At 38.0% G+C, this 27,260-nt stretch overlaps 6 gene segments (V, D, J or C); all 6 read right to left on the bottom strand.

The window, feature by feature from the left end:
- Positions 1 to 80: 80 nt before the first annotated feature.
- LOC117598925 (immunoglobulin heavy variable 3-53-like) lies at positions 81 to 3,822 on the bottom strand. The segment is given in 4 exon segments: positions 81 to 397; positions 1,759 to 1,929; positions 3,364 to 3,528; positions 3,816 to 3,822. Coding segments are annotated over 4 exon segments (660 nt in total).
- A 47-nt stretch (positions 3,823 to 3,869) lies between these two features.
- LOC117598955 (Ig heavy chain V region 914-like) lies at positions 3,870 to 4,366 on the bottom strand. The segment is given in 2 exon segments: positions 3,870 to 4,180; positions 4,295 to 4,366. Coding segments are annotated over 2 exon segments (351 nt in total).
- Positions 4,367 to 6,349: 1,983 nt separating this feature from the next.
- Positions 6,350 to 7,525, bottom strand: LOC117598898 (Ig heavy chain V region 914-like). The segment is given in 2 exon segments: positions 6,350 to 7,274; positions 7,375 to 7,525. Coding segments are annotated over 2 exon segments (363 nt in total).
- A 1,094-nt stretch (positions 7,526 to 8,619) lies between these two features.
- Positions 8,620 to 9,185, bottom strand: LOC113546935 (immunoglobulin heavy variable 4-61-like). The segment is given in 2 exon segments: positions 8,620 to 8,942; positions 9,026 to 9,185. Coding segments are annotated over 2 exon segments (366 nt in total).
- A 714-nt stretch (positions 9,186 to 9,899) lies between these two features.
- On the bottom strand, positions 9,900 to 12,373 carry LOC117598906 (Ig heavy chain V region 5A-like). The segment is given in 4 exon segments: positions 9,900 to 9,904; positions 10,649 to 10,813; positions 11,914 to 12,228; positions 12,318 to 12,373. Coding segments are annotated over 4 exon segments (531 nt in total).
- An 11,925-nt stretch (positions 12,374 to 24,298) lies between these two features.
- Positions 24,299 to 25,655, bottom strand: LOC117598907 (immunoglobulin heavy variable 3-33-like). The segment is given in 2 exon segments: positions 24,299 to 25,297; positions 25,381 to 25,655. Coding segments are annotated over 2 exon segments (357 nt in total).
- Positions 25,656 to 27,260: the final 1,605 nt, after the last annotated feature.

The raw sequence follows: 27,260 nt of genomic DNA, 5'->3' as shown, positions 1-27,260 counted from the left end.
TACGTGTTGTGTCTTGTGGACATCCTGTTATAATTTGCACTGTATGAGGTGTTTTTGTACAGGGATGTTGTTGTTCTGTCTCACTGTGGTTCACGAGCGCAGTAATACACAGCTGTGTCTTCAGTCTGCATCTTCTGCCCTGTTAATGTTACTGTGCTGCTGGACGTGTCTCTGGAAACCTGAAACCTGCTTTTCAGTTTCTCACTGTAGTAAGTGCTACCACCACCACATATATATCCGATCCACTCCAGAGTTTGTCCTGCAGGTTGTCGTATCCAGTCTGTACAGTAGCTGCTATCAGTTAATGAATATCCAGATACTTTACAGGTCATAGTCATTGACTGACCAGGGGTTAATACTGTGGATCCGGTCTGGATCAGCTCAACACAGTGAACACCTGTTAAAGAAAAGTTATTTTAATGTTTTTTCCACTTCTATCCAGTCAGGAAGTGAAACCCAGGAGACCGTACAGGAGAGAGTTAAACACTGACCTTGTTCTAGTGAAACTCAGTATGTGCTAACTCAGCATTAATGTAGTGTCCTACAAAGACATCCATCCATCAGAGGGACACTCCAAAGCAATAAGGCAATGATTCATTTTCAATAATCTTGATGGTGTATGTGTTCAATAATCACTGACTGAAAGCCTTCAACAGTCTTGAAAACTGGATTAAACTTTTTAAAGAGCTAAATCCCTGTTGAAAAAGCATTCATTCTACATTCATTAGATATAATGAGAATTAAATTAATACATTTTAAAACCTTATTTAAACATTGCTGCTAAAAATCTCTCATTAAAATGGAAGAGAGTTTTGGTCTGTGACGTCATGATGGAATAAACGTGTCATGATGATGTAACAGAGGGGAACAGCAACTAAACCTTCAACACAACAACATGTTCATCTACTGTGTTACTGTCAAACACTCAAATCCAGCAGAGGTTTAAGATCATCCTGCTGATGACGGAGATAAAAGAGGGTAGGATGTGTATTTTTTCAGTTCTTTTTGTTCTTATAAATTTTTCATTAATTTTGCTTTTTAAACTGTTACATATTGGGAGTAAATCTAGGTAAGGAGAAACACACCCAAAAAAATCATAAATCATGCAAATAGTGAAAGAAAAAAAGACAAAATCCAGATGTGTTTCTGATAATGAGTGATACTGAATGAGTCTCATGAGAATGCAGTTTGGTGGAGTCACTTTTTTTTTTGCACTTTATTTGTTGAGCTCTGCTGCCTCCTTCAGCTGTTTTAAATATTGCACCTCAATCTATGAGAACAGACTGTGTGTTAAACACAGCACACTGCTGGAAACATGCTGTATTATTCCTGAATCCACTGATTAAACATTTATTCCTACTGCTGGTTAAATATCCTGTAAAACGGAGGGATTAATAATGATTCAAAATGAACAATCTTTGAAATATATATATATAAATATACATTTTATTTAAAAATGACTGCATTTAAAAATAACAATTATTAAATTATAACACAAGCTCTTAAAACTTTATGTTAATGAAAGAAAGTAAAAGTGTGAGTGAGATGGTTTATTAGTGGCATTGAGAGGATGTCTCTAACATGTCTCAAAGTTTTTGTAAGGGGAATCCACTATTCTGTGTCACTGTGACTCTCTTGCGCAGTAATACACAGCTGTGTCTTCAGTTTGCAGATTCTGTCCTCGAATTGTTATTGTCTTAGTAGCAGTGTCTCTGGAGATGCTGAACTTGTTTTTCAGTTTGTCACTGTAAGCTGTACTCCCACTGCCATAGATGACTCCAATCCACTCCAGAGCATTTCCTGCAGGTTGTCGGATCCAAGCTGTAGCAGAACTCGTAACTGAATATGAAACCTTGCAGGGGATGGAGAGACTCTGGCCTGGCTGGACTGTCATGGAAGCAGGCTGAGTCAGTTCCTCACCATGCACATCTGTGGAGGAAAACACATGGTGATATCTCACACAATATCTGCTGCACATTTATTGTTATTGTAGTAAATGAATGAATGTGATAAAGCACTCACAGGAAGCAGCTGCCAGCAGGAGCAGTAGAGATGTAGAGAACATGGTGTGTGTTGTTTGTACTGGGGTCTTCTCTGTTCTCCAAAGTTTAACAGAGACCATCACATCACATAAATAGAGTGATATCCAGCCCTGACGCTTGGATTTGCTTATCTGCTGATGATGGGAGGAGAACGTATTTAAAATATATTTAAATCATGAGGAGGAGATTCATCTTATGGAGGATATTTGGCTTTATAATAGAACAGATCTTCTCTTCTAAGATAGAAACCTCTTTACCAACTTTTGATATTCTTATAGCAATAACAGAGGGAATTGTTCATATAGAGAACTTGGCAACAAGGATTAGAAACTAAATTTAGGTGGATAATGTATCTGTGGTGAGGATATTGGTATTATCTAACGTTTTATAAAGGCCATAATTAGGGTTAGGGGCAGTTAGCATTCATACTAGAGGTGTGTGTATTAAAGGTGTTATTTAATTCCTCTCCTGCCCACTTCCGTGTGTATTTTTATTTGAACTTGATTGCAACATTGTCTAATACACTCAGTTGGCTCTATTTCCCACAATATAAACATATAAACTGAGAACACCTCTAATATTTTATAGCGGGTTTGATTTGCATGACAGTGTTTAGGATTTCACAACAAGGTGCAACAGAACTAAAGAAAAACTACATTTCCTGCAAATTAAAAACATGTACACATTCACAAAATATAAGAACTACTACTATTCACTTACTAATTCATCAAACAGTGTGGATTATGCAGCCTGGTTTAATGAGACACTGATAATAGATCTGTAATGTCTTAGTTTTTAAACAATGGTGTAAATAGATTTTATGGTTTTGATGGAAATCCCAGGAGCACATCAGTCCTCTCTCAGTCCTTTTAATCTCTCAGTCATTTTAACCTCAACATGTTGGGTAGATGGTGTGTAAGTAGAGAAAGAGCGCCTCTCAGAGGACATAATGAAAAGCTACTAGTGAAATGTTATGGATGGATAGATTTTTCTATCCTTCTATTATTTATGATGTTTTCATCTTGTCTATAATCATTTAATATTTATTTATGTATATAGGATGTGATGGACTTCCATAAGTTGTACCTTTTAAGTTAAGTTTCAACTCAAAATAAACATCACACATACTGTATGTGGAGTTTAATTTTTGTACAGTCCTCTCACTGAGGTGTACAGCTGTGTGTGTGTCTTGCACAATAATAAACAGCCGTGTCTTCTGGCACCAGGCTGCTGATATCTAAGTAAAGCACATTGTTGCTCGTGTCTCTGGAGATGCTGAAGCGAGTTTTAAAGGAAGCTCCAGAGTTTATGCTTCCACCACCCCATATGATCCCGATCCACTCCAAGCCTTTTCCTGGAGGCTGCCTGATCCAGCCTGTGCTGTAGCTAGTGAGGGCATAGCCAGAAATCTGACAGGACAACTTCACTGAGGCTCCGGGAGGTTTAACCTCAGCAGGAGACGAGGTCAGACTGATGCCATGCACATCTGAGAAGAGGAGAGCGGTAAAACATACAGAAGCTATTAAACACACTTCACTTCAACTCAGACTGAAATATGGAGCGTATAAAAGGTGAGTAAGGTGTGGAGAGACGTGTTTACTCACAGGACACAGAGGATATCAGAAGAAAAGGCCAGCTCATGAATTTTACAGAGGAATTTTGACTGTTAATGGAGTAAGACAAAAGGGGAAATAAAACTGAGCACTAAAATTAATGGATGTTGTTTATAATAAATGTGTCTGGGGTTCAGCTTCCTGCTGAGGGAATATTTACAGCTCATGAGGACGTGCTTGTGTAAGTTTTTGTACAGCTCTGGAGTCTGTTGTGTCAGTGTGAGTGTCGTGCACAGTAATAAACAGCCGTGTCTTCAGCTTTCAGACTCTTCACTTCTAGGTACAGCATGTTTTTATTGGTGTCTTTAGTGATGGAGAACTGGCCCTGCAGAGACTGAGAGAATGTTGTGCTAGAGCCAGTGTCAATGCACCCGATCCACTCCAGTCCTTTTCCTGGTTTCTGACGGATCCAGTGCATGTAGTAGCTACTCAGTGAGAATCCGGAGACAGTACAGGACAGAGTGACTGACTCTCCAGGTCTCTTCACCACAGAAGCAGAGGAGGTCAGGGACTGTCCATAAGAATCTGGCAGAAAAAGATAAAAGCAAATTAATTAATAAAGAAATAATTATAATTTTCTGACAATCAAGAGAAAATGTTTGAGGTTTCTAGTAATAAACCTGATAATCAGGAACTTACATGAAATTAACACCAATACAATACAATATCCTAAAATCATCCTTCTGCAATTTCTGCTCCACAGAGTAGTTATCAGAGAGTAAATGAATAACCAACACAGCCAAAAACATTCTTTATATACCCGACTCTATTTAAATAGGGTGTGTCGTGTCCATGACCACTCAGAGGCATTAAATTCTCAGCCACAGGCTGTTCAGGGTCACACTCCACACTCCACTAGGGAGAGATGTGACACGGGCAGAGCTGCAGGAGGACCAAGTTCAAGGCCAACGCTCTGTGAAGCCTGGAAGTAAACAAACTGCAATACTTATGAATTTTGTATTTGTTTTCTTGTCACTCAGTGTTTTTGACCAGTTTCTGTCTACTCTGTATTCTTCCCTAGTGTCCTTCATTCAGTTAAAGAGCCTAAATTGTTTTAAAACCTTGTGCTTTACATTTTATTACAGTTGTGTTCTGTATCGTCAGACACACTGAATGAGCTGATGATTAAAGTCTCTTAAACCACAGTGCTGTTGAATTCTCAGTTCTGATTGGTCAGAAGGTGTGGATTCATTTTCTAGAACAGCAGCTCTGGCAGTAGTGCTGGCTGCAAGGTTTATAACTGTATGGCACTCCACATAAACAGATTCATAAAAATGTGTGTAACTGTTGATATGGTGAGAATTTCTATGAAGAGATGTTTGTTTAGCATTCATGGAAGGAGTCTCCAGTGTCAGGACTTTGTATCAGTCAGAGGCAAAGCTGTAACTAAGTTTTCAGAAAGTCTTGAGAATGGAAGGCTTTGTGGTTTCTCAGTAACATAAGCTGCAACTTCATGAGAGAGAAAAAGAGAGAGGCTGGTGAGGGACCAACTGTTGATACTGCTATAACACAAGTCTTGAATTAATTTTAAAAATGTAGTTTTTCCCAAAACAGTGTGATAGAGGAATAAAACACTGTGGGACGTGCTGTTATTGTTACAGGACAGTTTAATGTGGAACCAGTTGCAGAGTGAAAAACCCCTGCTTGCTTAGAGATAAATGGGCAAGCAGAGTTTATATATAGATAAGATGAAGGTTTAGGGAAGAGTCTGGGTGTGTTTTGTGCACTTTTCAATTGTATCTTGTATCTTTGTCTTAGTTTCATTCTCTTTTCTTAGCCATGCCTTAAATCTCTCTTGTCCCTTCTTTCCTCCATTTTCTTTCTGCTTTTCTTTGCAGTTTCTTTTCTAATCCTCTTTTATTCTTATCTTCTGTTTCTTTTTCCATTTCCTCTAGCAAAGTCCTGACATACCATACCAGTCACCCCTCTACAAAGGTGTGACAAAGGGCTGTGTTCAAGGCTGGCCTTAAGTAACCTGCCTGGCAGCTGCAGGCAATCCAAGTTAATCAGCCTGGAGAATTCTGGGTAACTGAGTTCTCCTGCATGACCACTCTCACTGTGTTACTAACAGATAAATGCTTTTTGTTAAGTATTTTAGAGAAAGCTGTCATGTGGAGTGTCTTTCTACTTTTAATATTTGGAAAAAAGGTTTTCCTTATAAATATGTTCTATAGTGACTAGGATAAAAAAAAAAAGATATGCTTCCATATTATGAAGGGGTTTGTGTACAGCTCTGCAACCTCATGTGACTCTGTGCTTCTCTAGCGCTGTAATACACTGCAGTGTCTTCTGTCCTCACTCTGTTCATGTGCAGATACTCCTGCATCTTACTGTTGTCTCTGAAGATGGTGAAGCAGCCATTAATCCCTGCCCTTTTCCAGGCACATGTCTGACCCAAGCCATCCAAGAGCTACTAAAATCAAATCCAGAGGCTGTACAGGTCAGGGTGTGTGATTCACCAGCTTTGATGGTCACTGTATCTGATTTAATCAGTGTCTGACTGCATGAATCTGAAATGCAATAACATTCAGAGACAGGTCTTATACTTTTATAAATATAAATATATCAGAACTATACAGAAAGACATTAATGTTTTTTGATTAATTAATATGGTTACAGAAATAATGTAGACCACACATCATCTCTGACTCATTCTGATTGGATAAAGAATAAATGTAGAATGAATATAAAAAGGAATAGCATTGCATTTATTTAATTATATTTTGTCTCACAAGACTCTGCAAAAGTAATGATATAAGCAACAACAAGCAATTATCTTCCTGGAGTTTAATCTGAGAGTCATGGTGCTGGATGCAGTCATAGCAGCCTGTGAAAAGAGACGGGGCCTAAAAGTGCAGATAGCAACAGACTGAGATGGTTGAGTTTGCACAGACTGCCCTCTAGAGGCACAAAGGTCCAGTTTTCAAAATACTCAGATCTAAAAGAAGTGATTTTAAAGCAACTTGTTAAAAAAAAAAACTCAAATAGAGCTAAAGTACTAAGTAAAAAAAGTAAGAATTATAATGTGGAGCATTTTGTATGACCAGGATCAAACCGAGGGCCCTGAAGCTGTGAGGTGGCAACATTACCCTCTGTACCATATATATATATATATTCAGAACTGACTCTGACCTAAGTAATCTTATACCAGCATAAATGTCCAGACAATGTTCACAATAAGCCACATGCAGTAAAAGTCAAAACATTTTGGTTCTTTGAGCTCCATGAATACACTGCTTATGAAAATGTGAGCTTGTCATGTGACTATAGCAAGCATGTGTTTTTGTACTGATGTCTAAGGAGAAGTATCACTGTGTGTGTCGGGCGCAGTAATACACAGCTGTGTCTTCTGTCCTCACGCTGTTCATGTGCAGATACACCTGCAGCTTACTGTCGTCTCTGGAGATGGTAAAGCGGCCTTTAACTGCACTGGAGTAATATATGTAACTGCTAGAGTGCATTGCTACAACCCATTCCAGTCCTTTTCCAGGAGCCTGTCTGATCCAAGCCATGTAATAGCCACTAAAGTCCAATCCAGATGCTGTGCAGGTCAGTTTATGAGACTGATCAGGTTTGATGATGACTGAATCAGACTCGATCAGTGTCTGACTGCAGGAATCTGAAATACAAGAATACACAAAGATAGGTGTTAAAGTAAAAAATAAAACAACAGAAAGAAAAAGAGTTTTTTTTAATAAGTAATAAATATTAATACTAACATTGAATGAAGATTGCTAGAGTAAAGTAACTCAAAACTCTGCCTAGTCCCATCTCAAAGAATTAAAATGATTACTGTTGCTGTAAATGAACACAAACTGCTGGTATGTTGTTGAGCTGAATGTATATCAGCATAAATGGTTCAAACACAGGATTTGGTTTGCATGGCACGCCCACTACAGACATAAAACGATTCCCAGAGGAATAGCCATGAAGAGAAAAAGCTCACTGTAAGACTCCAGCTGTGTTTCATGCTGTCAACTCCACAACTGCTCTTTACTCATTAGATATCATGTCCTTTTAGTACATCACTGTGTAAGAACCTGAAGTTTTCTGATGAATAATCACTGAACAACACAGGTGTTTCAGAAACTGTATCGAATAGAAACTGAATGTAGTTCCAGAAATAATGCAGGTCACAATCATCACTGACTCTTTCAGTCAGGAGCTCATGCCAATCACTTTTCTGTTCTTAAAGCCTCATGAATGAGGATATAATTTAAAGTATTTAGAGTTATTTATTATTCCCTATGCAGAGAAGTGTAATGAAAAATACAATAATACTATGATAATGTTTTCAACAAAGAGCGATTATCTTTCAGTTGTTTAATGTGAGTGAGATGATGGTGAATCATTGCAGTCTGTGAGGAGAGAGAAGCTGAATGTGTATTAATGAGCAGTTAGAGATGGTTTAGTTTACACAGACTGCCCTCTCAAGCCATAAAACAACAGTAACTAGATCCTATATTCATAATAAACTGCTGTTGCATATTTCTGATAAAATACATGAACACTTGGACCTTTATCACAAATACCACAGAAGCAGAGGAGCTCAGTGACAGATTCAGTAAGGAATAAACCACTTGGGGGCATGCTGTTATAGGAAAATAATCAAGGGCAGGGTGGTGGGATGCTGTGTCACTTGAAGTGGTGTTATTGTTCCCACTTAAAGTTATTTATTTTCCTACAGTAGATAATTATATGAAGTCAAAAACTGCTTTCAAACATGTGAAAAACTGGGCTTTCAGATGCATTTCATTTAAAAAGATAAATAATATATTCTTATTAACTATGAACTGAGTAAACTTTTGTATTAGTTTTTGTTAAATGTTTAAAAGATCTAAATGTTTGGGTTGAAGTGTCTGTAATGTGGGGATTAGTTAATCAGTTAAATGTGCTTATTATTTAAATACAGAACTGAATTGTGATGAAGATGACGTTTTTGTGCAGCGCTGCAGCTTGTTGTGTCAGTGTGCAACACGAGCGCAGTAATACACAGCTGTGTCTTCAGTCTGCATGTTCTGTCCCCGTAAGGTCACGGTGTTACTGGAAGTGTCTCGAGAGACGACAAACTTGTTTTTAAGGGAATCTTTCTGACGAATCTCCCCATTATAGTAAATTAAATTGATCCACTCCAGAGCTTTTCCTGCAGGTTGTCGAATCCAAGCTGTTCCATAGTGGCTGCTGTCAGTGATAGAAGCTCCAGACACTCTACAGGTGATGGTTAAAGTCTCTCCTGGCTTTATAAGCACTGAGTCTGGCTGGATGAGCTCAGTAGCACAGAACACATCTGTGAAAAGAGAAAAAGAAAAGGTTGACATGTTGAATTGAAAGGATCAGATGAACTAATAAAGCTTAAATCCAAACACTCACAGGGGGCGAGAGCCAGCAGCAGCAGTGGAGCTGAAGCAAACATGTTTGTGTTGAAGGAGGACTAATGAGAAGCGCTTCCTCTCTAGATAAGCACGGTGCTAATATTACAAGAGGAGATGGAGATTTGCATAAATATTACAGAGAAGCTGTGTTGAGTGCAGCTCTGCAGCTGTTAATCAGTCTCTTCCCATTTTGTCTCTATTTAATATCAATTTAATGTGGTAAATAATTTAATTATATATTATTACTAACAATATTAATGTTATGTGTTAAATAATGTAAGCATTTTATATTCACATAAATAAATAATTATTACTTCTTATTGTTTATAGTGAAAATAAAACTGAATCTTGTAATAATACATAAAAATAATATTAATTAGAAAAACAATCCTTTATGTCATTATCAGCTCTGTATCGGCTGCACTCTAGAGAATTAAACAAGTAAAGCATTGTAATTGTCAGCACACTGCTGAGGTATAAGAGGAATAAAACACATCAGGATGAGCTGTTATAGAAAGAAAATCAACTTTAAGTTGGTAAAATCACACCATAAAACATAAAATCCAGTAGTAGACTTTTGACTGTGTGTGTAGAATGTGTAGCAATGTTGGAGATTACGGTTTTGTTGGCAAACTACATAAAATCTGTAGTAAAAATTATTGAAACAAATAGCTGAATTTAAACGAGGACGGGAAACTGTTGTGCTTGTGATCATTCTGTTATAATGTTCACATTTTTTCATTCAGAAGTTCAAATAGGACTTTGTACAAGGTGTTTTGTACAGGGATGATGTTGATGTGTCTCACTGTGTGGGTAACGAGTGCAGGAATACACAGCTATTACATGTTTTCAGGTGAACTTATATTAAGAAATCACACTAGAATATAAGCACATTAGGTAAGGAATAAAACACAACAGAGTGTGCAGTTACAGAAAAATAATCAGTGATGGGGTGGTGAGATGAAGCAGAGTTACTGCTGTCACGCCCAAGGTGAATATTTTAACAATATAAAAGCATGTGTGTTTTATTCCTCTTATTCCACATCAATTTGCCAATGATTAATATTTTTAAATTTAATGAATTCAATTCATTTATTTATTAATTAACAACAACACATATGTTGTATAGTTTTATCCATTAAATATGTACATTTAATATTGAGGAACATCTGTGAAAAGTTAGTTTCTGTTATCTCTTACATTATAGCAGCTATCCTCTATCAGTCTGTCCCTCATGTGACTCTATTTTTTTCTCTCTTGAAGTATTCAGTAGTCTTGATGGTGTATGGATTCAATAATCAAAAATAGATCTCTGGATTATTTACTACATCCTCTGATTATATTTAAGCATGTTAGTAATAATATACACTACGCATGAAACAGTGTCACTGAACATACTGAGACTGTACACCGTTTCACTGCCCTTAAGAGTTTTCTGTACTGGGTGTTTTTGTACAGGGATGTTGTTGATCTGTCTCACTGTGTGGTTCACGAGCGCAGTAATACACAGCTGTGTCTTCAGTCTGCAGATTCTGTCCTCGAATTGTTATTGTGTTAGTAGCCGTGTCTCTGGAGATGCTGAACTTATTTTTCAGTTTGTCACTGTAATATGTACTCCCACCACTATAGATGATTCCAATCCACTCCAGAGCTTTTCCTGCAGGTTGTCGGATCCAACCTGTATGATCACTCGTAACTGAATATGAAACCTTGCAGGGGATGGAGAGACTCTGGCCTGGCTGGACTGTCATGGAAGCAGGCTGAGTCAGTTCCTCACCATGCACATCTGTGGAGGAAAACACATGGTGATATCTCACACAATATCTGCTGCACATTTATTGTTATTGTAGTAAATGAATGAATGTGATAAAGCACTCACAGGAAGCAGCTGCCAGCAGGAGCAGTAGAGATGTAGAGAACATGGTGTGTGTTGTTTGTACTGGGGTCTTCTCTGTTCTCCAAAGTTTAACAGAGACCATCACATCACATAAATAGAGTGATATCCAGCCCTGACGCTTGTATTTGCTTATCTGCTGATGATGGGAGGAGAATGTATTTAAAATGTATTTAAATAATGAGGAGGAGATTCTTCTTATGGAGATTATGTGGCTTTATAATGGAACAGAAGCCTCTTTATCAAATACTATTATTTTAAAATGTTAATGTTTTAGTCAAATTTCTTAGTGAAATAGACAAAAAGAACACAAAATTTAGTGTGATTATTTTCTATACTTGAGGATATCGGTATCGGTACCTCTCTTAAACTCATGACAGAATTCTCTCAGACTTTCTCACACATGATCACACAACTCACAATTTAACTTTCTTATGAAGTATAAGGTCAGAGGTAAAAAAAAAAGAGAGGCCAGTCTGGGAATGAATGAATGATAGTGGTTATAATGTAAGTGATAACAAGAACTAATTTGTTTTTGCAGATATTCAACATTATGAAATATGAAATATGACTTGTCATTATTTAATAAACAAAATACTGCAGTTCATGGCAAATTTCTGTTGTACAGGACAAAAAAAAAAAAAAACACTTTGCTGTGAGCTATTAAATGAAAATAAGCAAGACAAGTCTGTAACATTACCCCATAAAACATATAATCTATTTGTTCAAAAACTTTTGACTCTGTGTGTATAATGTAGAGTAATGTTAGAGATGTAGCATTATGGTGTTGTTGCAGAATGCTTAAAATCTACACCACAAAGTATTCAGACATATAACTGACTTTTTTTCAATCAGACTTTGACAGATACTTTTTTGTATTTCTGGTCATTCTTTTATAATGTACACTGTTTTTTTAACATATATATTAAAAAAATTCTCATAGTGTTTTGTATGAGGTGTTTTTGTACAGGGATGTTGTTGATCTGTCTCACTGTGTAAATAACGAGCGCAGTAATACACAGCTGTGTCTTCACTCTGCATCTTCTGCCCTGTTAATGTTACTGTGCTGCTGGACGTGTCTCTGGAAACCTGAAACCTGCTTTTCAGTTTCTCACTGTAGGCAGTGCTACCGCTACTACATATCTCTCCGACCCTCTCCAGAGCTTTTCCTGCAGGTTGTCGTATCCAGAACGTACAGTAGCTGCTATCAGTTAATGAATATCCAGACACTTTACAGGTCAGAGTCATTGACTGACCAGGGGTTAATACTGTGGATCCGGTCTGGATCAGCTCAACACAGTGAACACCTGTTAAAGAAAAGTTATTTTAATGTTGTAAAAGCAAAAAGCTATAAGTAACCAAAACTGGATTATATGTCAAATGGAAAAATACTTACAGTGTACGGCTGCCAGCAGCAGCAGCAGTAGGGATGTAGAGATCATGGTGTGTGTTGAAGCAGAAGAAGTAAAAGCTCTTGATCTTCATTGCTTAAATATATAACAGGGAAGGACATTTGCATAGACACACTCCTTATCTTAGAGGAAATTTGATACAATCCTACATAACTGAACCAATATATATTATTAACACATTTGTGACTCTTTATTTTCATTTTCTTAATGCATAAATGTGTTTATACACTGATTATTGATTTCTTTTTGGTTTGTTTCAGACTCAGGGTGGTGTGATGAAGTTGATCCATTACCATGTTAGAATCAGTGCATTAATATAAACCTGTGTTTTGCCTTGAAGCTGGAAATATTAATTTGAAATATTAATTTTTAAGTCTCCATTTTTTTAAAAATATTCATTAGAGATAAAGTCACCGCCAGATAAAAAAAATAAGTTAATGAAGACAACTGAAAGAATGAATTTAGGTCATTTATTAAGCTTGCTTATTGGACGTAAATAGTTTTAAACCTTAAAAGACAGACTGTTGCTGGAGGTCACGTGACGCGTTAATGGCGGCGCAGCTTTGAAAAGACGCTCTCCACACCACTCACATATTTCCAGGTCTTTGAAGGATAACTAAATGCTAAATTACGTGAAATCATCGAAAATGTCGACCCAGACCACATTTGTTCATACTCAGGAGGACACACCCTCTCGTATTAAGAAGAAATTCAGGGAGTCCTCCACCGCTATCTCCCGAGCTGAGCTGGAGGGCGCCATTTTGGCCGGAATGAAACAAGCCTTGAGCGAGCAACAGACTGATTTAGACAGAATTGTTTCTGCCGCTGTTCAATCTGCCATAGATGATGTGCTGACGCCTCAGGTCTTAGATAAATAAAGCAGTCAAGTTCGGCAGCGAAACTCTTCATTTCTTCCCGGATTACAGCGCAGACACCACTAAGAAAAGGAAGGCTTTCACTGAGGTGCGGAAGAAGATGGAGACACTCGGAATTCAGTCGGTTCTCCTCTTCCATGGTCAAGGGCATCCATGCGTGTGGAGGGAAGTGGAGGGAAGTGGTAGCTCAGTGGTTAAGACGTTGGACTTTTGCTCAGAAGGTTGAGAGTTCAAATCCCAGCACCACCAAGCTGCCCCTGCTGGGCCCTTAACCCTCAGCTGCTTAATTGTATAAATGAGATAATTGTAAGTCGCTCTGGATAAAGGCGTCTGCTAAATGCTGTAACTGTAAATGCAGGGAGATAAAACCTCTTTCAATCGCTGTTGGAGGCCGAGCAGTATCTTCTGTCTTCACGGCCTGGGAGCGACACCGCTATAGCATCTGTGGGACTGTGTCTTCAACTGGCCCGCTGTGTTGATATGGATATGGAGCAATCCGTTACTGAGCAGAGATAAACTACACAGCCAGCGTACTGTATATGCTGTTGTAAAGCGTTTATTTTATTTTTCTTATTTACTATCTTATTTTAATATTTACTTTGGCCACAAAATAGGTTATGGACATTCTTGGTTACTGAGGTAGGTCCCTCTTTTATTTTCTTTTTCTTTAGGCTACTAAATCTCTGAGCAGGCTGAGGCTTTATATAGAAATTTATGATGTGATTTATTTTTTGAATCATTTTTATTACAATCATAAATCCTTCCCTACTCTAGTTATAGCCTGATAATCTCTAGTCAGTAGTGGTTGGGATCACACGGCGATTGAGCAGTCACGGCTCTTGTAAACTGCAGTCTTACGCTTGCCAGAGGAGTCGTAGTGTCCTGGCGGATTGCAAAGTGTCTGTACATAGTTTGGTTTATGTTCATCTGCGTTCTGTTCGTGGCGGCAACTGACTAAAATGTACAATTTTCTTCAAATGGTTTTCGAGGTCTGGGCTTTTCTACGCTCCCTTTTGTATTTCTACCTGAATGAATCATACCAAAGTCCTCTTAACATCTATATATGCACCGAACGTATGTGACCGCCAATTTATGGACAATATTTCTGGAACCTTGATTCATTTCAATGTCTATCACATTATTCTAGGTGCAGACTTCAATGCTTGTGTCCACCCTGAGTTAGACCGCTCTTCCACTGACCCCAGGGTGGCAACGCCATCTTCAGTAGCTCTTAAGAGCTTAATCTTGCAGACCCATGGCGTATTGAAAATGGTAATGCTAAAGCGTATACATTTTATTCCACCCATCACAAGTCATTTTCTAGGATTGATTATATTTTGGTTGATCCCTCTTTGGTCCAACACATCGGTACTATTGATATTTTGCCTATTTTGATATCGGATCATTCACCGGTAACATGTAATATCACTACAGGTGTCAAATTCTATAAAGTCAATAGATAGCGCTTTAATAATACACTATTATAGGACACCTCCTTCTTAGATCAACTTAGACAAGAACTAATTATTTTTCTGATTCTAATTATTGATCTGATCTCCACGTTATGGTGGCGCAGATAAGAACTGCAGAGATTCTCCATCTTAATTAGACTTGCTCTCCGAATTCAATCCGTTTGCATCGGCATTCACACAGTAAAGCCGCCACGCCATACGGCCGCATCCATCTGCCCTTCCAGAGCGTGTTTCTTCCGGCACATTAGCTTCATATTCGCTCCTCCAGAATCCATCGAATGCGAGTGCACTGCCAGCATGAGTCAGGGATCGAGTGGTGTTCAAGTGGTACTTGTCCAGACTATATTTTCTTTCGGGTGTGAGTCTTTTGCTCTGTCGGACATAAACAACGGGTGTCACCTTTAGCAGAAGCTTGTGTGTGTCCTTGGTCACTACATTAGATACTAGAGTAAAATAGGGGTGTAACGCAATGAAACGCAATGATTTGCGGGACTGTTTTTTGTATCTGTCTGTGATATTTGAGTTAGTTCTGTTTTCCAAAATAAAAACAAACTAGTAGCCTTATTTAAACCACCATAACCCTGATCAGGCAGTTACAAAAGATGATGGATTGACCACTCACGCCTGTGGAAAAGGAAGAACGCTCCCACTTGCGCAACTATTTTGTTGGGGTCTCAGCCCTGATACACATCTCTAGTCATAGCCAGATGTCCTGTGAACATTACTGGCAAGCTTTCTTACAAAAAAAACAAAAAACGAATAGTGCACTGTTTATTCTTGTCTGTATTTGTATGTGTTTAAAATCATATAATCTTTTCATTCCAAATAAAGTATGTATATTCGGACAGAAAACCTGTTTACTTGAAATTTCCCTATAATGGAAGCCAAAGGGCAGTTGTTGATTTCTGGTCATACGTTTTTACCAGTGAAGATCTTAGGATGATACAGACATGAGAAAATGTCACTGTTCTTATAGTTTTATCCAAGTTTCCAACGCCAACAGAGAAAAAGTAGTTCCGGTTAATTTCCCAAAGGTTTTGTGGTGTCCATGCGCAGACAGGCGGAAAGTATAACCACACCTCCCTTCCTCTGAAAAGAATGAACTTCACCCATTTAGAGCTTCATTTAGGGACAATGCTGAAGAATGATGTCAGCAAACAAACATTTTTCACATTTAAATGTTTTATTTTTTTAGGGTCATGGATTTAAATTTTTAAAGACAAAGGTTCTACAACAGCAATACCATTATGGAAGACATGGTGACTTTCTTGTAAATGTCTCACCCATGAACACAGAGTTTTTTGGTTCAAATCTGGGAGAGGTGGAGAAAGGATGGCTTAAGGAAATGGTTCATGAACACCCGTTCCCCTCCCAAAAAAATGGGTTAAAGTTTTGCATGTATAAGCCAGAGTCTGGGATTTGACCAAAGGGGAAATAAAGTGGGGAAGATGATAACTAAGTGAAGGCTAAGACGCTTGAGCTAATTATATGCTGAGTGCTGAAATCAAAAGAAATAACCATCTCTTCTTCCATTAAACTCTTCCTTGCAGTCCCGCTTTGACTGGCACTGGTTTTGAGCCAAAAGTCCAATAAGCAAGTAGGGTGTCTATGCTTTAGTGGTGCAGTGGTTAGCAACATGGTCTTTCATGCGTGACATTCCTGGTTTGATTCTGCATGTCTGCTTAACTTTAGCGCAGGACTTAAGTATACAGACTTGAAAAGTTTTATTAAACAAGCTGCTAACAAGAGATCCTGTGGCTCAACTGGATGAGCTTTGCCTCTGGGTTAAGAGGTTGCTGGTTCAAACCCTGGCCAGGTCTCCAGGATATGGGTGTAGAAGGTTCAGGAATGAATGGCACAGCAGGAGTTGAGGAAGGTGCAAGAGGGCATAACCCATGAGTTGGGGGGTAATATCCGGGCAGCTGCCCCCCTGAGGTCAAGGGTGATATACTGAGGTGGTTATGGAGCTTGAAGAGAGAGTGTCGACTTAGTTTTGCATTATATAGGGGATGCTGTGGAAAAACTATCACCCACACTTTTTTTGGGGTCTTTTAACCTACAGTTCCTTCAGCCACAGTAACTATCTTACCACCACCTCATCCACTCACTCAAGCCCAAGGACCAGCCAGATTTGAACCAGCAACCTCTGAGGTCAGAGGCAAGGCTTTTACCACAAAGCCATGAAGTCCCACACAAAGCACTCGGTGTCGTAGGACCTTTGTCTTTTAAAATGAGAAACACAAAATAAATAAATAAATAAATAAAATACTACTCTACTTTGCCTCTAGTGGAGTAACAGATACTAGCACTTTTTTCAAATCTTTCAGTTCAGTTAGGGTCCAAATTTAAAACTTTCGATTCTAAATTCATTTGGTGGACCGGATTTGAGCCTCCAGTGGGCCGGTCTGCAGGCCATATTTTTGACATCACTGATTGAAACAAAACAAGGTTTCCCAACATCCACAACTTAAAAAGATTTATCTGATGTTAACTCTACCATTCAAGACGGCACGTAAACAGAACACTGCCGTTATCTTGTATCTTCTATTGGATTAAACGGTGAATTTTAGCCCAATTACTGTTCAATTCCACACATGTACTCTATAGTGTTAATCTAATAATTTTAGCTTTGTACATGTTTGTACAAACAGAACTGAAGTTCTCCTCCAGTTGGCAAACTGGTGGTTATCAACTGTAAAAGTCATGCATTTAAAGCTGATAGGTAAAGGAAAGGAGAAATATTTGCTAACTCTAAAATAAAAACAAATTGAGGGATGATGATCCCAAACAACACACCAAACAAACACAAAAGGTTATCCACTTGCTAACTGAGCATATCTCTTTCACAACTGGCTAATGATACAAACTCCACAATGAGGACAAATCAGAATACTCACTAGCTTCCCACCAAATAAGGGAACAAGTCAGTGTCTTACCTGTTCTACTCCTAAATCAGTTTTTCTGTTATTGACTGTCTTCCTCTCCTGATTTGCTGCAGCACCTGCCAGCAGTCGGACTTCTTTCCTGCCTAAGGTTGTGACATTTGATGTATTAGCGCAAATTCCGAAACCAATTCTAACTCTTAACAGAGCACAGACTGCGAGTTACTATTACAGGATCATCAGGACGACTCGGTGCAGCTCAGGAACCTCAGATTGTAGAAGATTTTTTTTCTCTCCCTGACTCCATAATCATGTTTTTTGCTTTCATTTTTAACAAAAAGTGATCACTGACTGACTTATGTAGACCCTGAGTGCTTATTACCACGTGTAAATGTGGTGGACCTTTTTTATACATACAAGCATTTTTCACGCAGCTACACAAAGGAGTTATGTTGCTTTAAGACAGCAGTGCGTCCTTGAATAATATGGATATTCGTAAAATACCTTTAAACATAAACTTAAAACAAGGTATGTCGTCAGTTCTCTAATCAGACCACACTGAGGAAAAAAAATTACCCACTGAAAAATTACTCCCAACCTTTATCTGCTCTGCACCAGTATTTTTTGCTGAAATGATTTCCTGTGACAGCGTTCCTCCAGTTGACAACCCCAAGACAAGAATATATATATATATATATATATTTTTTTTTACACCTATTATTGTGGGTGCCATCCAAATTAAGTTATATGAAGTTACAAACTGCTTTCAAACATGTGAAGCAAGTGGAATGTTAACTGGATATTCAGATGCATTTCATTTAAAACAGCTAAAAAGATGAATAATATATTCTTAATAACTATGAACTGAGTAAACGTTTGTATTAGTTTTTGTTAAATGATTAAATGATCTAAATGTTTGGGCTGAAGTGTCTGTAAAGTGGGGATTAGTTAATCAGTTAAAACTGCTTATTATTTTAAGCATTTATTCCAACTGCTGTTCAAAATTTCTGTACAATTAATTAATAAGGGTTGTGAATTAAAACTCTTGAAAAAATACTATTTATGCAATTCTTTGATTTAAAGAAGTACATTGTGTGTGTAGTAATGACACACACTATTAAAACTTGATTCAGTGGAAGAAAGTAAAAGTGTGTGTGAGATGGTTTATTAGTGGCATTGAGAGGATGTCTCTAACATGTCTCAAAGTTTTTGTAAGGGGAATCCACTATTCTGTGTCACTGTGAGCCTTTTGCGCAGTAATACACAGCTGTGTCTTCAGTTTGCAGATTCTGTCCTCGAATTGTTATTGTGTTAGTAGCAGTGTCTCTGGAGATGCTGAACTTGTTTTTCAGTTTGTCACTGTAACCTGTACCCCCACTGCTACTGATGTATCCAATCCACTCCAGAGCTTTTCCTGCAGGTTGTCGGATCCAAGATGTACCAACACTCGTAACTGAATATGAGACCTTGCAGGGGATGGAGAGACTCTGGCCTGGCTGGACTGTCATGGAAGCAGGCTGAGTCAGTTCATAACCATGCACATCTGTGGAGGAAAACACATGGTGATATCTCACACAATATCTGCTGCACATTTATTGTTATTGTAGTAAATGAATGAATGTGATAAAGCACTCACAGGAAGCAGCTGCCAGCAGGAGCAGTAGAGATGTAGAGAACATGGTGTGTGTTGTTTGTACTGGGGTCTTCTCTGTTCTCCAAAGTTTAACAGAGACCATCACATCACATAAATAGAGTGATATCCAGCCCTGACGCTTGTATTTGCTTATCTGCTGATGATGGGAGGAGACTGTATTTAAATGGTATTTAAATTATGAGGTGGAGATTCATCTTATGGAGGATATGGGCTACAGCTGGGGGCAGAGCTTTCTCTTACAAAGCCCCACAGCTAAGGAACAGCCTTTCACTTAGTGTTCGGGGCTCAGACACAGTCTCAGTGTTTAAGTCTAGGCTGAAAATATATTTGTTTAGTCAAGCCTTTAGTGAATAGTTTTTTCTTAGGTACAGGGGCAGGTCTGGAGGGTTCACAGGCATAGAGTGTTGTGGTGAACTGGGATGTTTGGATGCTGTCGCCCACCCACTCTCACACGTTCACTCAGGTTTGTCGACGGTGGAGTGGCTGGCTGCTTTATGTCCCAGGGTGCCCTCATGTCTGTGTTAGCTTCTGGCTCTCCCTTTTAGTTATGCTGTCATAGCTAGTCTTGCCGGAGTCCCTGCTTGCACTCTGCATGCAAAGTACATTGTGCTTAACCATTAGAGGACAAAAGCTCACCTAACAATCTCTTCCTTTCTCTCCATCTCTCTCTCTCCCCCTCACTCTCTGTCGAGCTACACATACTACTTCTGAAATGTCAGTGATCCTGACCCCTTCTGCTCCTCCTCGCTGCCTGACCCATCCTGATGCCCTACTTCTGGTTGGAGTTTTCATCGGTTGAGTTCGCTCGCTGCTGCTGGGGGCGGCCCCATATGGACGGCCTGAAGAACCATTTGGATTGCTGGGGATGGTGCCATCTGGGGGCTGTGGAGATGGCTTGGGGATCACATATGGGGAGCTGTATTGTAATGGCTTGGGACTGCGATTGCTGTAGTGGCTTTGGGGCTGCAGTTGCCACGAGCAGCTTCATACTCAGGACTCCATCAGTGGACAGTGGATAGATTTTAACCAGCCAGACTTCTTGCGAAAACTGTGATGAATTTATTGGTTGCACAATTGCACTATTTGTCCTTACAGTACACAATAATAGAAGGGATTTATTTATAATCGCACTATCCGTTGCACCCAGATGAGGATGTGTTCCCTTTTGAGCCTGGTTCCTCTCAAGGTTTCTTCCTCATATCATCTCAGGGAGTTTTTCCTTGCCACGATGGCAAGGAAAAACTCCCTTGCTCATTAGGGATAAATTCACAGTGATGAATTCAAATATTTACAATATATTTTTGTGAATCCATTTATTTCTGTAAAGCTGCTTTGTGACAATGTCCATTGTTAAAAGCGCTATACAAATAAAATTGAATTGAATGGAATGTGGCTTTAAAATGGGAAATTAATTCTCTTTTCCTTGACAAAAGTCCCTTTTAAGAACATTGTAATCCCAACTAATAAGATACTATATTTGGAACATTCTCTTTGGAGTTGTAAACATGCCTTAACATCACATAATGTTCATGCTATAATTCACCTAACATGGTGTTTTACATTCAGCTGCTACCAGTAACATAACCAACGACTGGAGTTTTTCTTCTGCTGATTAACCAACAAATGAACTGTGTGTAAGTACAAATGATAAGTAGGGCATATTAATAGTCATGTTATGCAAGGAATAAAAGACTTGTGGGTGTGATGTTATATGAAATGAATTAAATAAATCTTTTCCTAATCTGCTAAGAAATTGTTTGCTTAAAAATCATACCTACACTAATATTTGTAGATAATTAATCCAATACTGACACTGACACAAAATTAGGTGGAATATGATTTTAATTACATATAGTGTGGATCTATTGTGTGTGCATATAACAGGGTTATTATTTGTACAGGCCTCTTGTCAGCTTTTAATATCTTACCTTTATAACAATGTTGTAGACAGATCTTGTGACTTTGGAAGACATGTGCTGATATTTATTCCACTCTCTCAGTCCTTTAACCTCAACATGTTGGGTGAATGTTGAGTAAATAGAGAAAGAGCGCCCCTCACAGGCCAGAAAGCATAATGAAACACATAATGTTTATTTATTTCTTTTGTGGATAAATATATCCAGTACAAATAAAACATCTGTGTAAATTTGACTGTCTATGGAAAATATCAAAAAATAATTCTTGAAATCTTGAAATGCTAGAACTTTACTTGTGGATGACATACATTCAAAAGAGAAAAATAGTTCAGGAAAGGAAAGTCTTTAGTTTTCAGAAGTATCTGTACTACACAATGCCAACATTTTCCCAGGCCAAAACACATTTATTCAAATGTAATAAATAAACCGCTGTAACTTAAATTTAGTTGAATGACTTTGTTCAGTAGCATGTTATGTAGCTATCACTTGTGCAGGACTGGTACTGTATGTGCTTGGATATTGTTTCATGTTTATTTTTATATGTTTTGTTCTTGTTTTAACAAATAAGAAGCTTAACACACATTTTCAGGTGAATTTATATGAAGAAAACACACAGAATATAACCATATTAAGTAAGGAGTAAAACACTTGGGGGTGTGTTGTTATAGGAAAATAATCAAGGACCAGGTGGTGTGATGTAGTGAAGAGTCAGGAGTTGTAGAGGTGGCAGATGCAATTGCAAATAATTTATTGTCTAAAGTACAAACAAAGCAAATGAAATTGTGAAAACAAGAACCATTGTCATGAGCTATGGATATGATAGAGAGGAGCGCGCGCGCGCACACACACACACACACACACACACACACACACACACACACACACACACACACACACACACACACACCCCAACAATCAACCACTAACAAAAAGCTTGACTGCTGAACAACTAGAACTTAAATAGTGATGCTAACAAGGAATAATGCTACACAGGTGAAAGTGATTAGTGAGGCACGTGAGGTGCTGGGGCTGATGGGTAATGTAGTTCTGCACACTTTGGCACTACCATGACGTGGAGTTACTGTCACCAGCCTGAAGATCATTATAGATAAAGAAGGGTATGATGTGTATTTTTCTGTTCTTTTTGTTCATTCTAATATTTCCTTCATTTTGCTTTTTAAAATGTTATATATCAGCAATAAATCTAGGTAAGGAGAAAAAATCATAAATCAATAATGAAATTATCTTAAAAAAAAAAAATCCATATACGAGTCTGATAATGAGTGATACTGAATGAGTCTCATGAGCAGTTTGTGGAGTCACTTTTTTTTGCACTTTATTTGTTGAGCTCTGCTGCCTCCTTCAGCTGTTTTAAATATTGCACCTCAAACTATGAGAACAGACTGTGTATTAAACACAACACACTGCTGGAAACATGCTGTATTATTCCTGAATCCACTGATTAAACATTTATTCCTACTGCTGGTTAAATATTCTGTAAAACGGAGGGCTTAATAATGGTTCAGAATGAACAATCTTTGAAAAAAAAAATACATATATATATTTTATTTAAAAATGACTGCATTTAAAAATAACTATTATTAAATTACGGAACAAACTATTAAAACTTCATTCCAATGAAAGAAAGTAAAAGTGTGAGTGAGATGGTTTATTAGTGGCATTGAGAGGATGTCTCTAACATGTCTCAAAGTTTTTGTAAGGGGAATCCACTATTCTGTGTCACTGTGAGTAACTTGCGCAGTAATACACAGCTGTGTCTTCAGTCTGCAGATTCTGTCCTCGAATTGTTATTGTGTTAGTAGCAGTGTCTCTGGAGATGCTGAACTTATTTTTCAGTTTGTCACTGTAACCTGTACTCCCACCACTACTGATGTGTCCAATCCACTCCAGAGCTTTTCCTGCAGGTTGTCGGATCCAAGCTGTCTCATAGCTCGTAACTGAATATGAAACCTTGCAGGGGATGGAGAGACTCTGGCCTGGCTGGACTGTCATGGAAGCAGGCTGAGTCAGTTCATAACCATGCACATCTGTGGAGGAAAACACATGGTGATATCTCACACAATATCTGCTGCACATTTATTGTTATTGTAGTAAATGAATGAATGTGATAAAGCACTCACAGGAAGCAGCTGCCAGCAGGAGCAGTAGAGATGTAGAGAACATGGTGTGTGTTGTTTGTACTGGGGTCTTCTCTGTTCTCCAAAGTTTAACAGAGACCATCACATCACATAAATAGAGTGATATCCAGCCCTGACGCTTGTATTTGCTTATCTGCTGATGATGGGAGGAGAATGTATTTAAAACATATTTAAATCATGAGGAGGAGATTCATCTTATTGAGGATCTGTGGCTTTATAATGGAACAGAAGCTTCTTTATCAAATACTATTATTTTAAAATGTTAATGTTTTAGTCAAATTTTTTAGTGAAATAGACAAAAAGAACACAAAATTTTGTGTGATTATTTTCTATACTTGAGGATATCGGTATCGGTACCTCTCTTAAAACTCATGACAGAATTCTCTCAGACTTTCTCACACATGATCACACAACTCACAGTTTAACTTTCTTATGAAGTCTAAGGTCAGAGGTAAAAAAAAAAAAGAGAGGCCAGTCTGGGAATGAATGAATGATAGTGGTTATAATGTAAGTGATAACAAGAACTAATTTGTTTTTGCAGATATTCAACATTATGAAATATGAAATATGACTTGTCATTATTTAATAAACAAAATACTGCAGTTCATGGCAAATTTCTGTTGTACAGGACAAAAAAAAACCACTTTGGGGTGAGCTATTAAATGAAAATAAAGAAGTCAAGTCTGTAACATTATCCCATAAAACATATAATCTATTTGTTCAAAACCTTTTGACTCTGTGTGTATAATGTGCAGTAATGTTAGAGATGTAGCATTATGGTGTTGTTGCAGAATGCTTAAAATCTACACCACAAAGTATTCAGACATATAACTGACTCTTTTTCAATCAGACTTTGACAGATACTTTTTTGTATTTCTGGTCATTCTTTTATAATGTACACTGTTTTTTTTAACATATATATTAAAAAAATTCTAAAATTCTAAGTGTTTTGTATGAGGTGTTTTTGTACAGGGATGTTGTTGATCTGTCTCACTGTGTAAATATCGAGCGCAGTAATACACAGCTGTGTCTTCAGTCTGCATCTTCTGCCCTGTTAATGTTACTGTGCTGCTGGACGTGTCTCTGGAAACCTGAAACCTGCTTTTCAGTTTCTCACTGTAGTCAGTGTCACATTTAATATTGTGGAACTTTTATGAAACATTTTAGCTCCCGAATCACTTAGGTTATAGCAGCTATAAACAGTTATTCTCTCACCAGCATCTTTCTTCCTCTCACTTGAAGTTAAGACAAAAAAGCAAAGTTTTACCAAGAAACTGCAAAGAGTGAAGTCCTCCATCCCGAGAACTTTCCAGTGTCAGAAAAGTGACAGCTTCACTTTATAATAAGTTTATTTATAATAAATCATTTTCATTAGTCTTGATGTTGCGTGTATTCAATCACTGATTAAAAGTCAGCAATGATTCTGTAAATGTTATTATTTATTTTCCTCTTTGGTCCCTTGTGGGAAATTGACTACAAGAGACAAATGTTCAATGTCTCACATAAAGACTTAGAAATTGTGTCGTATCTACACGTGTCTGTGGATGAAATATGTTGTACTTATGACCACTTTTAAAGAAACCTACAATGTTACAATAAATGTATTATGCTGTAGTGCCACCTGCAGATCTTGTGAAAATGGCATGTATTGTGGGAAGATTTTGTACAGCTGATTAACATGTTTGTACCACTGTGTTATTTTGCACAGTAATACACAGCAGAGTCCTGTGCACTCAAACCAGTCAGCTGCAGATACACCATGTTTTTGGAGTTGTCTCTGGTAATTTCCAAACGTCCCTCGATGTGTTTGGCATACACAGTTTTACTGGCATCACTCCAGATAGCCCCAATCCATTCTAGTGCTTTTCCAGCTTGTTGTCTGATCCAGTTCATTCCATAGCCACCAAAGTTAAACCCAGATCCTTTACAGGAGAGACTCAGAGTTTCTCCAGGTTTTTTCACCACTGAACCAATGGGAATAGACTCAAGACTTTGACACTGAATACCTGCAACAAAAAGTAACATTAGTGTAATTGCTCCATAAACACCCATCATATAAAATATATTTGAGATTCAGTTGAGAACTCACTGATGAGGCTGATTAGTAGCAGGATTAAGGAGAGTGGGATCTTCATGGTGAGTGTTGATGAGACTCGACTGCTCCACTCAGCTCAGCTGCACATAAATACTGCATGGACACACAGCACTCTGGATTTGCATCATGACGTCATGATGGAATAAATGTGTGAGTCCTGATGATGTAACAGAGGGGAACAGCAACTAAACCTTCAACACAACATGATCATCTACTGTGTTACTGTGAAACACTCAAATCCAGCAGAGGTTTCAGATCATCCTGCTGATGACAGAGAGATAAAGAAGGATATGATGTATATTTTTCTGTTCTTTTAGCTCATTATAATTTTTCACTCGTTTTGCATTTTAAAATGTTACATATCTGCAGTAAATCTAGGTAAAGAGAAACAAAATTCATCATAAATCATGCAAATAGTGAAAACATCTCTTTAAAAAAAGACAGATGTGTGTCTGATAATGAGTGATACTGAATGAGTCTCATGAGAATGCAGTTTGTGAATTCTCTGTTTGTTGCACTTTATTTGTTGAGCTCTGCTGCCTCCTTCAGTTATTTCAAATATTGCACCTCAAACTATGAGAACAGACTGTGTGTTAAACACAACACACTGCTGGAAACATGCTGTATTATTCCTGAATCCACTGATTAAACATTGATGAACATATGTAGAACATATTTAAATCATGGGGAGGAGATTCAGCTAATGGAGGAAACGTGGCTTTTTGATAAAAACTAATTCTCATACATAATCACACAATTCACAACTTGACCTTTTATGAAGGATAAGGTAATGGCTATAGAAAGTTCTTGTTGGTGATGTGATTATAATAGTTATGTTTCTGTGAGAGAGAAATTAAATACGGTTTATACCAGAGTGCTGTTTAATGCTCCATTCTGATTTCCTTGTTATAGGAAAATAATCAGCTTAAGGGTGGTAAGAGTAACTCCGCTTCATGTCGAGGCACATCACATCACCCTGTCATTGATTATTTTCCAATAACAGCATGCTCCCATGTGTTTTATTCCTTACTTAATAGCCATTCTGTATCTTTGTTTTGGCAGATTAACGAACATCGACTGAATGTGTAAACCAAACTCCGAGTGTTCTGGACTCTTCACTGTGTGTGTATAATGTGCAGCAATGTTACAGATGTAGAATTATGGTTTAAAATCTAAACTACTAACTAATCAAACAAATAACCAACTTCAACCTATTTGTTGTTAATTGTGTTAATTTGTCTTTCTTGCTCAGACTTGGATAGATAAGTGTTGTACTTGTGATTATTCTGTTCTAATGTACACTGTTTTTAGATCAAAAAGTTTTCTGTACTGGGTGTTTTTGTACAGGGATGTTGTTGATCTGTCTCACTGTGGTTCACGAGCGCAGTAATACACAGCTGTGTCTTCAGTCTGCATCTTCTGCCCTGTTAATGTTACTGTGCTGCTGGACGTGTCTCTGGAAACCTGAAACCTGCTTTTCAGTTTCTCACTGTAGTATATGCTACCGCTACCACATATCTCTCCGATCCACTCCAGAGTTTTTCCTGCAGGTTGTCGTATCCAGTCTGTACAGTAGCTGCTATCAGTTAATGAATATCCAGATACTTTACAGGTCAGAGTCATTGACTGACCAGGGGTTAACACTGTGGATCCGGTCTGGATCAGCTCAACACAGTGAACACCTGTTAAAGAAAAGTTATTTTAATGTTGTAAGAGCAAAAAGCTATAAGTAACCAAAACTGGATTATATGTCAAATGGAAAAACACTTACAGTGTACGGCTGCCAGCAGCAGCAGCAGTAGGGATGTAGAGATCATAATGTGTTGAAGCAGAAGAAGTAAAAGCTCTTGGTCTTCATTGCTTAAATATATAAC

This window comes from Pangasianodon hypophthalmus, chromosome 13 (assembly GCF_027358585.1).
Source record: "Pangasianodon hypophthalmus isolate fPanHyp1 chromosome 13, fPanHyp1.pri, whole genome shotgun sequence".
NCBI lineage: Eukaryota > Metazoa > Chordata > Actinopteri > Siluriformes > Pangasiidae > Pangasianodon > Pangasianodon hypophthalmus.
Note: the sequence above shows the minus strand (reverse complement) of the source record. Positions and strands in the feature narration are given on the sequence as shown.